Source organism: Typopeltis vanoorti, chromosome 17 (assembly GCF_054136105.1).
Source record: "Typopeltis vanoorti isolate ZY-2024b chromosome 17, IOZ_Tvanoo_1.0, whole genome shotgun sequence".
Classification (NCBI taxonomy): domain Eukaryota; kingdom Metazoa; phylum Arthropoda; class Arachnida; order Uropygi; family Thelyphonidae; genus Typopeltis; species Typopeltis vanoorti.
Window position 1 is genome coordinate 28,216,016 of NC_143565.1, and position 18,075 is coordinate 28,234,090.

Below are 18,075 nucleotides of genomic sequence, written 5' to 3' on the forward strand. Positions count from 1 at the left end.
AAATGGATTGTCTTTGAACTGAGAATCAGAGAAGATATAAGCACTTTTTCAGTAAGAAGCAATAAGCAGTAATGTAAATCATTATGCAAATTATGTGAATATTCAGTTTTACTCAGCATTGTGCTATTTAAGGAATGTTTTCTTTCTTTCTCCCCCCCCCCAACTAATGAAAATAATCTCAAACATACTACACTTCTCAAGTGATATTGAAAAACTAACCATACATCTGTTTTTCTGTCAATTTTATAGGCTGCATCTAATGGAAACTTATATGACAAAATGCTACTAAATTAATGATTATTAATTTAAATGCATCTTTTCAGATTGCCAGTAATATTCAGTTGATTAAGTTTTGTTATACATTTTAATAATTCCACATTCAACTATTAGTATAAACGGTACTGTATTATACAGTTCATAACCGAACTACATAATCTTGAGGAACTACTTTTTTAAACATTTATATATATATATATATATATATATATAATATATATATAACATAATTTCAAAATATATTAATATCAATTTCACATATTTTTAAATTTAACATGGAAGTAAACAATTAACTGCTCCCTATAACACAAAAGTATCGCCATTTGACTTCAACAAAAACTTCGTCTTTAAACACAATATAAAATAAAAGAATAAATAAAGTTATGCAGAATATGATTACTCCCAATTACCTGATTTATATCTTAACATATTATCTTCCCAGGAAAAGTATAAACAAATATAACTCTTCCAGTAAATGCTTCTAGGAGTCAAGGAAAGTTATAACACTTATTTCTTTCTCTTTATAACCAAGATATATTTTATCACCATTCAGCTGCCATTCAATTCAATTACTCACATAAAAATTCAAAAAAAACAAAAAAAAACAACAACAACATAAGAAATTGCAAAAGAATAAAACTCATTTGGCATGCTATTGATGCCTTTTTGCTGGTATGCTTGGAAGTCTATCTGCTGCAGCTGCCCTTTCTGCAAGAAAACGATCAAACTCTGAAACAGAAACAACAATGTACTTTCATTAATAACTATGTTAAAAAGTGGCAGGTTGAAAATGTTTCATTATTTAGTAATATCTTTGTACTGAATTTCATTTCAGCAATAAAAGCTTAATAAATTTCCCAATATATGTACTCTCGAGGGGTGTTTAAGCTACTTTGACAGCACTACATGATTAAGATTATATTATTACTAATCCCTATTAACAATTTCCCTCCAAATTGGTCCATTACTTGTCAGCATGCCCCAATATTGTTGTATCTGGCATTTCATTCTTCTAAGGCACTTCTGATTGAATCACTCCAACTAGACCTTAGTCTATTTGGAGTAATTCAATCAGAAGTGATTCATTGACATAAAGTGATTCAATCAGAGTGATTCATTGATATAATTGCTGATTGAAACCTTGAGATCATAAACAACAAACAAAATACATATCTGTTAAAAATAACGGGCACAGAATCAGCATTAGACTATAAAACTGCAAATCTTACCCAGTGGAAAATACTAAAGAATGCCATCAGTGATCATAGACCTATTACCACAATCATCATTTTGCAGTTAGACCAAAAATCACAGAAAAAGAGATCTTGGAACTTCAGAAAAGCAAATTGGCCTAAATACACACAACTATTAGAAACATATTGCACTGGCACGCCCACTAGTAAAGAAATTGATCAGCAAGTATTAGAGCTAACTAGCAATATACAGAGAGCTGCAAAATATTAAATTCCTAGAAGACTCAGGAAAAATAACTGGGTTTTCCCATTTTGGAAAGACCATAATATCAATGCTATGATTGCCGAAAGAGATAATATCAACAAACAGTTAAAACAAAATAATACAGAAGAAAATGGAAAGAAGATAATAGAATTAACACAAAAAATTGAAGATAAATTTCAACTATAAACAAGAATAGTGGGAAGAATTTTGCAATAGACCAGATCCATGAAAAGACTCGCAACACTGGTATATCATCAAATTATTAAATAATGCAACACTTCCAGATACTGATCACTCTTCAAACACAATATCCTCAGGAATTAATAGCAGCAACAAACAGATGGAAAATATGCTAGCCAAACAATATTCTAAAGTAAGCAAACTGCAATACAACAAAGAAGACAAAAGGTGTGTAAAAATTACAAAACACATCCTTCTGAAGAAATATTTTCTCAGGACCTTACAATGACAAAATTAGAAACAGCAATTAGTCAAATGGACTCTGACAAATCACCAGGAATTGATCTTATCTTTGGACATATAATTAAAACAACATGGGAGAAATAGCCAAAAACTGCCTTCTAAAGATATTCATCCTCACATAACACTTTCTTGAATACAGGTAAACACCCAAAAGTCTGGAAAACATCAGTCATTATACCCTTCCTAAAACCTAACAAAAATCCTAGTGACTGTAAAAGCTACAGACCAATAGCTTTGACTTGTACTCTCTATAAACTAAACTAAAGAATAATACATACTAGACTTATGACAAAATCAACTTCTACCAAACTGCATACAGGTCTCATCACAGTACAGAAAATCAAATATTTTATCTTTGCCCAATCGATCATAAATGACATTCAAGAAAAGTAACCAAAGAAGACAACAGCAATCTTCTTGGATCTTACAGCTGCCTTTGATCATGTTTGGAGACAAAAGTTAATAAAAATTGCATACAATACTGGAATTAGGAAGAACAGATTAATTTGGATTTCAGATTTCATGAAAGGAAGAAAAATAAAAGTAAAATACAATGGAATTTATTCCAACATGTATCAAACTTGGGCTGGAGTCCCACAAGGTTCTGTTTTAAGCCCACTCCTATTTCTCATCTATATGCACAACATTCATCCTCACACAACAAATGATAGAGCATGCTATGCAGATGATATAGCAATCTGGCACACAAGCAGTAATCTTCAACAATCTGAAAAAATCCTAAATAAATCAATACAAGATTTAGAAAGATGAGCATAGGAACTTAAATTACAGATAAACCTGGAAAAAACAAAACTGAATATCTTCTCCACTGGCAGAAAAAATACACATAATTTAACCCCCAAATCAAAATATATAATCCAAAATAGGAAAAACAGAGTCTCCAAAATACTTAGGCCTAACTCTAGACACTGAACTGAGATTTACAACTCATATTACAAATATATCTAATAAACTTCTTAAAAAAAGCTCAACATCATCAAAAGGCTTTGTGGAATGAAGTGGGATGCAAAACTGTAGACACTTAAAACTACAGCATGCATACGACCCACTATGGAATATGCCTCATCTGGGCTCCAGGTTCTACTAGCTGAAAAGAAAAAAAGAGTACAATCAAGAGCAGCAAAAATTATAGGTGCAGTCTCACTCATAAATAACTTAAAAGCTCAACAAGAGTGCAGACATCACATACTAGAAGACAGAAGAAAACTCTCCACAATCAAATTCACTAACAGAATCACATCTCACTCAGGACAGAAAATCTAGACTAAAGAGATCATCTACTTTACATTATGCAAATTATGGAAACAACTACTGTGTTAGAGTAAAACTTTAGTTTAATGTAAACCAAAATAGACACTCAACGTTTCAACCTTCACATTAAGGTCATCATCTGGAGTATACACATATATACAAAGAAACAAGCTGCACTGCAATCTACATGGCATGCTAAAGTTACTGACCAACCGTTACAACTATTGACCTGACCTCTGGTGAAAAAAAAACCTTACTACGTCAAAGCTAAAATCCTATTATTATTTTTATCCATTAGGTTACAAAATTAAATTAAGCTGGAGAGCAATATGTTTACAAAAAGGAAAAATTAATAAATAAAAAATTATTACTTATATAAGTATGCATATAAATTACAGCCAACTGGTATGGATAGTGGGGCCAATAAAAGCTGAAAAATTGCTTAAAGTCCTAAAGTCAGGGTATGCTGGAAACTAAATGGGCTGAATGTGTGCACTCCAAATTTTTGGGATTTTTATGCCACCATTATTGTTAAGATTGGGGTGGTTAATCAAAATTTCACTGACTTCTTTAAAATTTTCGTTCATACCAGGTTTTTTGTATGATGTAATGAACAAGTATTTTTCCAGTCAATTTGGTGTAGGGTGTTAAGAGCGTGGAAAAGTACTTCTTGCCATGTAGATTGTAGTGCAGCTTGTTTCTTTGTATATATGTGTATACTCCAGATGATGACCTTAATGTGAAGGTTGAAATGTTGAGTGTTTTGGTTTATATTAAACTAAAGTGTTACTCTAATATGGTAGTTGTTTCTATAATTTGCATAATGTATTCTGATCACTGTGTAAGCATGAAGGAAAGGATCATCTACTTTATAATATGATCATGAAATTAGAAAACAGATCGATCTAGAGCACCTGTCTATTCAAATAAGCAAAGCCATTCTTTTCCACTATACCACCAAAAAAACACGATTAACTTAAATCTCCTAGAACCTTGTTCAAAAAAGGACTCACAGCATGCGAATAAAAGGACTTGACACTTTTTTAACACTTTTTAAATAAATAAACCATGTCATTGTCTATAATGATGGATCATCTGATGAAGTACTCAACCAAGGAGGAGCAAGGTTTTACTAACTTACTGGAGGAGAGGAAATGCAAATCAAAACACAACAAATGGCAAAATAGCTTCAAACTTCACTGGTGAATTAACAGCCATACAAACAGCTCTAAAGTTTTATCTCTCTAATAGGTGCAGTCTCATCCACAAAATAACTTACAAGAAAGTGATAAACATTACAGAAGGAATAACCCTATTACATAGTGAAACATGTGGAGTATTCATAACTAAAAATTCACATGTATACCACAGTAATTAAATTTTAATAATATGTAGATTTTCGTCTTAAATATCTTAAGATATCATCAGTACCATTATTACAAACAATACTAGGAATTACATTTAAATGAACAGTTGTGCACATGCTCACACTGGAATCCCTCTATGTATACAGTAGCATGTTTGAGGACTAAAAAAAAAAAATTTGGCTGTAATTAAAATTAATCTCATAAATTTATTTTATACAATTCAGGATAATAATATTACAGATATATTTTAATTTAATTTTTATTGCAGTCATTTTTTTTTTTTTAGTCCTCAAACACGATACTGTATGCATAGAGGGATTCCAATGTAAGCATGGGCACTAACTGTTCCTTTGAATGTTCCTAGTGTTGTTTGTAATAACTGTACTGATGATGTCTTAAGACGAAATATTTACATTATTAAAATTTAATTACTGTGGTACATGTGAATTTTTAGTTATGAATACTCCACAGGTTTCGCTATATAATAGTCTTATTCCTCCACAGGGAACCAACAACGCAGAAGAGCAACTCACTAGGAAAACTTCAATTGAAACAGGGTAAGTTACGTGGTGCCAGAATCTCATTTTTAAAAAAGAGCAGATGTGATAAACTCATTCCCACGTTCAATAAACTAAAGGAAGTTATTAAATTGCCAGGCGCTCATAACATTTATGAAACAAAACAGTTTCAAAACATGAATTGGCAATAAATATTGTAAAAACAACAGAAGAGAAAGCTGATCTGTCAAATACTTTAAATCAAGACCTGCTACAACTGGTTATTAATATTTCAAAAAATGCAGGCATTAAAGCATTTGAAACAAGCAATGTAAATCTCCATAAAAATACCTAACATTGTTAGAATGATCATATCTAAGAAAAATATAACCAAATTACCAGCTGACAAATGGATTGTAAACTTATCTGGCCATCCGTTAACGGAAGATGAAATTAATGTATTAGCACGAGGTCATAAGTTTGCCATTTCGCTTAAATGTATTTTTTATCTAAATTTTACATAATATTGAAAGGAACACCAGCCATCTGTCTAATATTAAAGCCAATAGACTATTTCAAAATAGCCAAAGTAATCTATGATGACAAACCTTCAGACTTGAGAATTAAAAGTCCTCAACTCTTTACAACGAAATAGAAACATAGTTATCACCAAAGCTGACAAGGAGAATACCACTGTTGTCTTAGATACCAATTCATACGACCGGAAAATGAATCTATCGCTTCGAGATTGCAATACATACTCCTAACTAGATTATGATCCAAAAGACAGATCAAGAAACTCAACAGGTTACTGGATGAAACAACATCTACAGATCAGGAATTCATCAAAAGACTCAGAACATATCATGCTAGGCCTCCTAGAATATATGGTTCACCTAAAATACACAAAAACAACTGCCCACTTAGACCTATTGTGGATTTTATAAGCAACCCCATTTACAAAATATCAAGATTTTTGTCTAACCTTCTCTGTCCTCTCAATAGGCCACTCAGTTTCATCAATTAAAAATTCCACAGAATTTCACACAAAAATAAAAGACATTCAACTGTTAGAAACAGGCAGGCTAATAAGCTTCGACATTGTCTTTCTCTTCACTAATATTCCTCACAAGGAGACAATAGAATTGTTAACTCAAAAATTTCCATCCGATATCATGGAATTATTCAAATTTGCTATCACATCCAGATACTTCACATGGAAAGATAAAATTTTTAAACAAGAGGAAGGAACAGCAATGGGCTCTCCCTTATCACCTAATTTCCAAAAATATGGCTATGATTTGTTGATGACGTCTGCAGTCTGGAGTCACTCTGAACAAGAACTATACTCATTTCTAGATAAGATCAACAACATTCATCCTTGCATCAAATTCACGCTAGAAAAATAATCATCACAAGGTATCTCCTTTCTTGATATATACATCCAATGAAAACTAGATGGTTCCATTTCTGTCTATCGTAAATTAACTTTTTCAGGTCATTGCATCCACAATTCATCAGCTCACCATCCATCTCAAAAATATGGCATCATAAAATCTTTGGTATCCAGAGCACACAAATTTTGTTATTTGTGTGCTCTGGATGAATACAATCCAAAAACAACTCAAAAAATCATCAGCCACTTCCCTACACATCAATGTAGACACCAAAAAATATCTGGAAGTGATTGTCACTTAGTGTTAAGCAGAATAAAATAAATATCATGGTGAAAACAAATATATATAAATTTTAAAAAGCATTAGTCATGCAGCTAATGTTTTTCCAGAATGTGCTGGTGAGTCTCTGAGGTTTGATTCTTTTTTCAAACTTTTATTTTTTCTTGAATAATATTTATATAGTTAAGTTTACGGTTCACTTGTAAAAGCTGCATGACTAATTATTTTTAAAAACTTTCTTATATATTTTTCTTTTCACTACTGTTGGATTCTGAATGAAGAGAAATTAAAGTTATTGGTATTTCTTTCAGAATCCAACATGATCTTCCATAACATAAGCAAGACTTGTAAATATTGTTTATTGTTTGTCTCTTGCTTAAACTGTATTACTCATATAATTATATTTTGTCAGTTATTAATTAATTATATAATTTTAGGATATGTCATAATAATGAAAGGACTCTGTAGTAGATGCCATTTATTTTATTACTTTATTCCTTCAATAATATTATAAGAAATTGTATGTATGTAACTTTATGAGCCTTATGTGAACTGTAATATATGTTTTTTTTTTTTTTTTTTTTTTTTTTTTTTTTTTTTTTTTTTGTTATTGTGAATGAAGGTGAAGGTAAATTTAAGTAACTATAATATTTTTTTTTATTAATTTTCAATACCAGTATGGAAAGGTATAATGTTATGCAATATTTCTGTTTTTATTTTATTTTGTTTGTTACTATGGAGACGGGCTAAAAATAGCTAGCGCATGTATGGATCGCGAGATATGGTATTCAACTGCAGAGAAAGAATTGACATAAGAGAGCGTGAGAAAGAATTTTGGGCGGGAAAGAAAGTGAAGGTATATAAGCGAAAAACGAGAGTATACAGGGGATCAGTAGACTAGAAGCATTCACGATAGTGCGGTGAAGAAAGAAGGGGGAAACACTCGTGACAGTGCGGAGAGGTGGGAAGCAGGGAGCACTCGTGGCAGCATGGAGTAAAGTAAGAGGCTGTAGTAATAGGAATTAGGTGCTATAATTAGATTAAGAAGAGATGAGGAGATAGCTATTTAGCAGCACGGAGTAAAGTAAGAGGCTGTAGTAATAGGAATTAAGTGTTGTAATTAGATTAAGAAACAGGCAGCCTCTTACTTTACTCCATGCAGCTATTTAGCAGCACGGAGTAAAATAAGAGGCTGTAGTAATAGGAATTAAGTGCTGTAATTAGATTACGAAGGATCAGGATGTAAATTGGCAACTCAGAATATTGATAAGGAATTCTAAAGTTATGACGAATTCCAGAGCTTTTAAGGAAGATTAGTGAAAAGCTGATTTTATTGCAAAGTAGTAAATGAGGAACAAGTGAATTTTCTAGTGAAAGTGTGTCTACATTTGTGATGCACAGAGATTAATGATTAAGTTATTTTAAAGAAGATTACTTTTGAAATGTGTAGCTCCAGCATGATAGTTAACTAAAGTTTTAAGTGTGCCTTAGTGAATACCATGAGCAAAGGATTTATCCGGTAAGAACTGTCCAATTTTATATTACTTCAGTGCAGAGATATATGTGTAATTCCTCCTCTTATTCCCCACATTAACTATAACGTTTTTTGCTGAAATCAGCCGGAGTATGAAGTATGAAAGTGTATACTCAAGAAGCAGTTGTTGCCACCATTAATGTATTGAGACTTTACTGACTGTGTGATAATAGTAAAATTTGTTACTAAGAGATTTTGTGATATTGAACTCTATTAAAAGTTATTTTAATATTGTGAAAGCTATAAATCTGATAGCAGAATGCCCATAGACTGAATTTGTAAGACGTTATGACCAGTTAAGCTAAGACATTTATATTATCTTGTTCTCAGAATTGAGTTTACATGTATAATATATTACCCAGAATTAAATGTTTTGTTTTGATAATTCTAAAATTGTGTTTGCCTGAATCTCCTTTACTGCACCGTTCATGAAATTATCGGACCTAGCGAGAGCTTCAAACATAAGAGATAAACTTGGCCTATGTAAGAAATAATATTGATATAAAATTAATTGGTTGGTTTCACTACATTTCATTAGACTAATCTAGATATAGAGTGGTGCAGTCTAAAAATATAAATTTCTCTATATTTAAATTAGTAATCAACCAGCAACTTATTACTTGTTTAAGAACAGAGTTAAAACAAGATGGCGGATCAAAAACAAGGAAGTACGATCTAACACTACAATTTTATTTTATTCTGCTTAACACTAAGTGACAATCACTTCCAATTTCAAATGTCCTTTATATTCTTGTATCTATCCTGAGCCAGTGTGAAGATCCTTATCAAAGTTCTTTTATTTCTTATAAATGTTCTTCATGTCAATCATAATATTTAAATCCAGGTCTTTTTCTGGAATTTTTTTATTCTGCATGATATTTTAATACCCTTATGATTTCAGAATGGGAGAAAATTAGTGAAATGATGATCATACATTAAATCTAATTTCTCTGACATGCTACATAAACCTTCCCACAAGTTATATAACCATCATGTAATTTTGAAAATTAAAATAAATACAGTTGCTTCCAAATTATTACTTGTACAACAAAGTAATAATTTGCCAGAGTAAATTTAACTTAACACAAATAATTTGGATTGATTTAACTTACCAGTACTTGTTATAGAATTCTGAGAATCTTGTTCTGCTTCTGGCTAAGAGAATAAATAATTTTTTTTTCAATAAACATCACTATGAAAAATGCTATCTATGCTATCTGTCAAGCCAATTAAGTACTGAAAAGATTAAAGCATAAAAGGATATTATGAATCTCTCATTTCCATCATTAAAAGATGAAATTATAACTAAGAATTAATGGAAAAGAAAAAAAAAAAACACCTTGAAACTTTCAAACTTTTTTTTTTGCCAGGCATTTTAATATGATAAAGGAAGGAAAATTAATAGATGGCATGATGTGAGCATAAAAAGGTGAAGACAAAAAGTTAATTTTAAAAATCTAATTCAAGAGAATGGTTAAATAAAAATATATACATAGTATAAAAGATCAAACAGTACTTGAAATACAAGAATGTTGGAGAATAAATTTCAAATGGAATAACCAATATTTATATCCTATAATTTTTTTAAAATTGTAATTTAGGGTGCTAGAGTGTTTGTCTGAAGGAACGATAGAAAGTGTGGATATGGCAATTAAGCAAGGTGAAAGGGTGGATGAGATGACTATGATGGGTGGGCACAAATAACTTGAGAGGCAGTGTGAACTGGGTGGCAAAAGAATTGCTTCAAGTTGTATGGCAGAAGACTCCGAGAAGGAAGATTGTGTGTATGTGTGTTGCCCAGATAATGCACAGCTGAAAAGAAAAACATTAATAATGAATAGTATGATAGCTAGAATGTGTCAAAAGAGAGGATCGGAATATGTGGATGCTTAGAGGGCATTTGAGGATAGTATGTGAGAGACAGCTTGCATTTGAAGGAGTAAGGATGTAGGCATCTAGAGAGAATGCTGTTCTCTGAATGAGTCAGTGTGTCAATGCAGGGAAACTAGAATTATCAGGATGAATGATAGCAGGGGTGGTCTCTTGAGGGAATAGTCGCTTGGGAGAAGGGGGAATACATTGTATAATGCTGAATCCATTGGAGTCATCATCATCAAATTCCTGCAATGAACCCTCAAGGGGTGTATAGGATATGATAGTACTACATGAACAATTTACATCATTACTAACTCCCTATCTATAATTTTCCTCCAAATCAGTCTGTTACTTGTCAAGACTCCAACATTATCGATTCTTATATTTTTATCATTTAAGGCACTTTGTACTGTATCAATCCACCTATATCTTGGTCTTCCTCTGGGTCATTTTCTTGCCGACCTGGCAGAGAACACTTGTTTTGCTAATCTTTCCTTGCTCATTCTGTTTAAGTGACCATACCACCAGATTAGCTCTGCTAACGCATTCCTGGATGCTGAGAATGTCAAGTTCTTTCGTAATATCCTCATTTTTAATATGATACTGCCATTGATGCCATCTGTTCATGCCTCTAATCTTTCTCAGGAACTCTCATATCTGCTGTCTCTAGTCTTTGGTCAAGTGTTTTACTTCTGACCCAGCTCTCAGATCCATAACTTAAAACTGGTTTGAACACTGTCTTGTATACAGCTAATTTAGTGTTCTGACTAATTTCTCTCTTATTCCATTGACATCCTACCATACCAGCTCTATTGATTCTGTTATCTATTTCCGTATTTAATTTACCATCTTCACTAAAAATCATGCCTACGTAGGTGAAATGTTTTACTTGTTCTACAGGTTCTCCGTTCACAACGCAGTTGACATTTTCAACGATTCTGCCCATTTTCATTGTCTTTTTATTGCTGCCATTCATACCGTATCTATTACAACAGTTATTCAATTTAGTCAGGGAATCTTGCAGACTTCTAGCAGATTTATTTAGAAGTATAACATCATCTGCATAAAGCAAAGAGCTGACATTAACATCTCCAATTCTGATATCATGTTTAATGCCACTTTCCTTCATAATGTGATCCATATAGATAATGAATAACAGAGCGGATAATGTACATCCTTGTCTCAAACCAGATTTAACATTAAACCATCTTCCTGTACTTCCTTCAATTCTAACTGCTGACTTACAACTCAAATAAAGACTAAGTATTGCTTGATATAATGCCCCATTCACACCATATAACTGCAGCGTATTGAATAGCTTCTCTCTTGGCACCTTGTCATATGCCTTTTCCAAATCGACAAAACTTAAATACAGATTTTTGTTATATTCCCATGATTTCTCGACTATTTGTCGTAAAGTGAAGATCTGTTCCTGACAGCCTCTATTTGGCCTGAATCCAGCTTGTTCCTCACCAAGCTTCTCTTCCACAATCTTTCTCAACCGTTTCTCAAGTATATTGGGATAATATTGGGATATCTTACCAGGAAACTCAGTAGAGAAATCTAGAGAAAAATAGAGGCTGTCAGGATCAGATCTTCACTTTACGACAAATAGTCGAGAAATCATAGGAATATAACAAAGATCTGTATTTAAGTTTTGTCGATCTGGAAAAGGCATATGACAAGGTGCCAAGAGAGAAGGCTATTCAATATGCTACAGCTATATGGCATCAATGGAGCATTATATCAAGCAATACTTAGTCTTTATTTGAGTTGTAAGCCAGCAGTTAGAATTGAAGGAAGTAATACCTCTAATTCTCACAATCAGTTTTATTTCCCTTTTTATATATGGATACTATGAGAGCTCTACTCCAATCATCTGGAATTCGTCCTTCTGTCCAGGCCCTCTGAACTATGCAGTGTGGCCACTGTAAAACTTTTATACCTACATACTTGAGCATTTCTGGTCTAATATCATCTACTCCAGCTGTCATAATTAAATTAAGGCAGAATATTAATTAAAAACTCTAATCAATACCTTCCTATATTTCGGCAATGTTACATTGCCATCTTCAAGGATCACAAAACAATGATACGTTTGGGTGCATGAGACTGCCCCAAATTTGGGAAGCTTACATTCTAAGATCATCAGCCCAAGTAGTTACAGGGTTGACACTGCAAAGTTATTTTGCTTGTTGGAATAGGGGAGAAGGAGCAAGGGCAAGGTACCATCCCTGGAAGTAATGAAAGAAAGCTGTGAGGAGTGATTTCTTTGCATGGAGGGTGGTTGAACCATGCAATGGATTGCCTGATATAGTGGTGAGAGCATGAACAGTAAATGAGTGGTATGATAGACTATGTGTTTTCTAGGATGGGCCTTCCATGATGAGTCTTTTGACTCCAATGGAGGTCTAAATCATAATAATAACGATAAACAAGCAAACAAATAATTCCTAGTGTCATGATGTTACAGGTAGATGAATGGGGAGATCTATAACAGCATACAAGCCATTTGAATCTGCCCTAATAAAATGAAATTACAACTCTCAGAAAACTGTGGCTATTAGAACTGATCTTTTTTTTTTTTTTACTAAGTAATTTAAGGAAATTACAACGTCGACCAGGATATACATTAAAATAAATTTTAATATACTTCTATATTTCGGCAACATCACGTTGCCATTTTCAAGAAACATAAGAGCAAGACACATGCACACAGGCACAACAAACAGTAAATGAGGAAGAAGCAGGAAGCTATTATTTCTCCTAAAGTCCTGATGGTGCCCCCTAGCGACCAATGTTGGTATTTTTGGGCGATTGGGCTGAAGGTCTTCTGATGTATGTTTCCCAAATTTGAGGCAGTCTCATGCAGCCAAATTTGTTGAGGTTTTGATTGTATCTTAGGGCTGAAGCTGATTCCATGAAAAGCCTTTCATATTTGTATTTACTACGGTGTACTATTGTGACTTTCTTCCACCGTATTCTATGGCAGGTATCCAATGCATGGTCAGGAAGACCAGAGTGGCTGTACTGGTGAAACCAGATGTAGTCCTTGTGTTCTGAAATTCTGATATAGGCTGTCCTGCCGGTTTGGCCAAAGTAGGACAGCTTACAGCTGCAAGGGACCTAGTATACACCAAGTGCCTAGGGGGGGGGGTGTCTTTAGTAGAGCAGATAAGGGATGCCAATTTTTTATATGGTCTGTAACAAGAAGTTAAGTCATGTTTTTTTTTAAGGATTTTTGTAATTTTTTCCAAGGTGCCTCGGATATAGGGTGATGGATTTAGAGTAATCCTTGTTATGAGGGGGGGGGGGGGTGTTGTGGCTTTTCATGGAATCAGCTTCAGCCCTAAGATACAATCCAAACCTCAACAAATTTGGCTGCATGAGACTGCCTCAAACTGGGAAACCTACATCAGAAGACCTTCAGCCCAATCGCCCAAGAATACCAACATTGCCCGCTAGGGGGCACCATCAGGACTTTAGGAGAAATAATAGCTTCCTGCTTCTTCCTCATTTACTGTTTGTTGTGCCTGCATGCACGTGTCTTGTTCTTAAGTTTCTTGAAAATGGCAACATGACTTTGCCGAAACATTGAAGTATATTAAAATTTATTTTAATGTATATCCTAGTTGACGTTGTAATTTCCTTAAATTACTTAGTAAAAAATACATAACCAACGTCTAAGCCTTTCCACGAGAATTACGATAATCCACAGAGATGATATCACACGTAAAGCACGCCATTACGGTAAAATGAAGTTAAAGCTATCAAGACAAATGAATCATCTCGCCTTCCTAAAATGCTGCTAGGATAACCAGGTAATTCCTAACTGTATGAAATTCAAGCACCGTTTCTCTTCGCAAAAGGCTCTTCATATTTATAACCGTTCCAGCCAAGCCTTTCTCAGAGAACAAATTGCTGCGACTCGCCGTTTCCTGAATGATGCTAACTTAGCTATACAGGCACTCGAAGATGAACTTTCAAGCACCTTAAGCCATGAAATTTGGTCTATTTTATACGACATCTCGTGCACAGCAGAGAAAGAATTTAAAAAAGTACAAGATCGACACATCAAAAAATTTGAAAATTTAAAAAAGAACTCAATCTCGAAACCACAACTTCCTACCGAAAAGGTAGTCAACCTTTCGTCATTTAGTGTAAAACCTGAAGCACTCGACGGCCTCGCACGTAGCCACAACTTCGCGATCGCGCCCAGAAGAATACCTGCTGAAGATATTATGATAACAATTGAATGCAGGATATGACACCTTCCAAACCACATCGCCAACGATATTAGACTGGATGTAGCTTGTGTTCTGACCAAAGCTAAACCACCAAAAGCCAACATGCCCAGTAAGGAAATTAAATCTCTGCAAGAATTAAAGAAAAACAAGGAAATAATAATTACCAAAGTGGATAAAGGGAACACCACAGTATTGCTTAACCAAAAGGATCACACATGTAAGCTGAAAGCTTTATTGTTAGATCGGGCTACTTACCTCCCTATCGAGTACAATCCCACCAACTCACAAATTAGAAAACTCCACAGGTTCCTTAAGAAGGTCACTTCTTGGCCTGTGGAAATCACTAGTCAAATTAAAACCATTTAACTCCATACCCCCCACCCCCCATATTTATGGACTCGCAAAAATACATAAGGAAAATGTGCCATTACGTCCCATAGTGGATGGCATTGATTCCCCCACATACAAACTAGCTAAACATTTGGCCAAAGCTCTCTCACACCATACAGGCAGATACATTCACCAACAATCCCACCACCCCTCCTCGCAACAATATGGAGTCATTAAGACACTACACAACAGGGCTAAACTTATCTGTTCAAATGACAATGCCCTAACCACAAAACTAAACCACATTTTCAACACTTTCTCAGCCAATGGCTACCCTCCCCCCCCAAAAAATATTGAAACCAGTAAAACACAACCCCCCCCCCCACAACAAGGATTACTCTAAATCCATCACCATACCCTATATCTGAGGCACCTCAGAAAAAATTACAAAAATCCTAAAAAAAACCTGACTTAACTTTTTGTTACAGACCATATAAAAAATTGGCATCCCTTATCCGCTCTACTAAAGACCAACCTCCCTCCCCCCCTAGACCAACCTGGTGTATACTAGGTCCCTTGCAGCTGTAAGCTGTCCTACTTTGACCAAACAGGCAGGACAGCCTATATCAGAATTTCAGAACACAAGGACTACATCCGGTTTCACTAATACAGCCACTCTAGTCTTGCTGACCATGCATTGGATACCTGCCATAGAATACGGTGGAAGAAAGCCAGAATAGTACACCGTAGTAAATTCAAATATGAAAGGCTTTTCATGGAATCAGCTTCAGCCCTAAGATACAATCAAAACCTCAACAAATTTGGCTGCATGAGACTGCCTCAAATTTGGGAAACCTACATCAGAAGACCTTCAGCCCAAATGTCCAAGAATACCAACATTGCCCGCTAGGGGGCACCATCAAGACTTTAGGAGAAATAATAGCTTCCTGCTTCTTCCTCATTTACTGTTTGTTGTGCATGTGTGCACGTGTCTTGTTCTTAAGTTTCTTGAAAATGGCAACGTGGAGTTGCTGAAATATTGAAGTATATTAAAATTTATTTTAATGTATATCCTAGTTGATGTAATTTTTACTAAGTAATTTCCTTAAATTAATTAGTAAAAAATGCATAACCAACATCTAAGCCTTTCCACGAGAATTTGAACTGATCCATTGCCATAAATTCCCACTTAACCGATCAAAACCAAAAGATATTTTATTAGTTAACTGCTAATATTTTGCAGATTTCATTCCAGGATCATCAGAACACAAATAGTTTGTAACACTAACAATCAGTTATTAATGAAAACAATCGAAATTATAATGGACAACACTAAGAACTGGAAGATCAAATTTGGCATGCCATCTACTGATGGATAAAGAGAAGAGTACTAGTATTAAGTTGATCTTAAAATAACCATCTCCCAGAATTCGGTAAATTAATACAGCCATACTTGAGGTTTTGGGAATGTCTCATAGCTGCTTCTGATTTCAAAAACAATCTCTCTGGCTTCATGACTTCTGTATAGTACTTTAGTTTAATTTCATCTAATCCTGTGTGAATGAATATCTAAGGCATAGTCTGCCAGTCCTATGTCATAATGATGGAGGAAAACATATTTCTTATGTTCTCTGAGACAGATGTCAACAGATTTTCCTGTATGTTCATAGTCCTGTTCATAAATGCAGGACACTTTCGAACTCCTGGATCTGATAAAGGATAGGGTTTGTTTTTCAGTGAGTGAATGACAATTGCTAGTTTTATATATGGCTTCAACTTATGTGGAGCTTATAGTATTAAACACTGGCTATTTCTTCAGATGTTCCCTGGATATAATCAATGATAGTGGTTTAGTGTATTAGGGGAGTCTATTATTTATTCTGGGGGAGTTTGAAGTTAATGGCTAAAAATAAAAATGCGTGGCAGAGGTAAGCAATTGCAAGTTCTAACCTAGTTGTAAAACACTTACTCATCCTATTTCTCTCACCACCAGACCTGTTCTGAAAAATTTGCTCTGAATTAATCTTGTAAAAATCCTTCAGCAATTTGTATCTCAATCATATCATTTCTTTTCTGCCTGTTTACCAGTTCCTGTAACCTGCAAATCTTCAACTTGTTCTCATAAGGTTCATTCGATAGACCTGTTACCATCTTGGTCACTCACTCACCCCTGGATCCTATCTACCTCTTCCTCATTGCCAAGAAACCCAGGTGACCAAATCTGCATGTAGTAGTCAAGATGGATTCTTATCAAGGCTTGATAAAGAGGAATAATAACCTGCTTGTCAAAGTATTCTTCGATAACTAAGTACTCTGATGAGCTCGTTTAGCCACTTGTTGTGTGCCCTCTAAACTTTAACTCCCCATCCACTAACACTCCCAAATCTCTGGCTTCATTAATTTTCTGGAGTACAGTTCCATCAATGTGGTATACAGCTGGTAATATTTTTATCCCAAAATGCATAACCTTACACTTTGCCATATTCAACTGACATCCATTCTCCTTTGTCCAAACTGCCAGTCTATCCAAATTATTCTGCAAAATTTCAATATCATTTGTATTAACTATTACTTTACCCAACTTTGCATCATCGGCAAACAACTGAACAGTTCCTTTCAGATCCTTTCCTATATCATTAACATACAAAATAAACAGTAGTAGCCCAGGGACACAGCCCTGTGGCATGCCACTAGTCACAGGCCTTCTTCTGGACTCTACTCCTGAATCAAATACTTTCTGATATCTCTCCATCAACTACTCTCTTATCCAATTCACCAGTCTTATATCCATCCCCATGTGCTACAGTTTACTGATTAGAATTCCATGTAATATCCTGTCAAAGGCTTTTGCAAAGTCCAACTTCTCCAGTACTTTGACAACTCCTGACATGCTGATTAAGTAATTTGCTACATCAGTCTTGGAACCTCATTTATGCAATGAAACTATTTTCCCTTCTTTCCATCCCCTTGGGACTAACCCAGAGCTGAGACTTAGATTAAACAATGTGGTCAAGGGTAGTGACAATTCCCTAGCACCTTCACATAAAACCCAAGCTGGTA

The 18,075-nt window shown here is 34.4% G+C and overlaps 1 protein-coding gene across 1 annotated transcript in view; it reads right to left on the reverse strand.

The window, feature by feature from the left end:
* Positions 1-557: 557 nt before the first annotated feature.
* Positions 558-18,075, reverse strand: part of LOC150097244 (TOM1-like protein 2) — a 253,155-nt gene continuing 235,637 nt past the window's right edge. Inside the window, exons 14-15 of the mRNA XM_090407627.1 lie at positions 9,676-9,718; positions 558-1,005 (exon numbers count right to left, since the gene is read on the reverse strand). Of these exons, the coding sequence (XP_090263753.1) occupies positions 929-1,005; positions 9,676-9,718 (120 nt within the window). The 3' untranslated portion in view covers positions 558-928. The remainder of the gene's footprint in view (positions 1,006-9,675; positions 9,719-18,075) is intronic.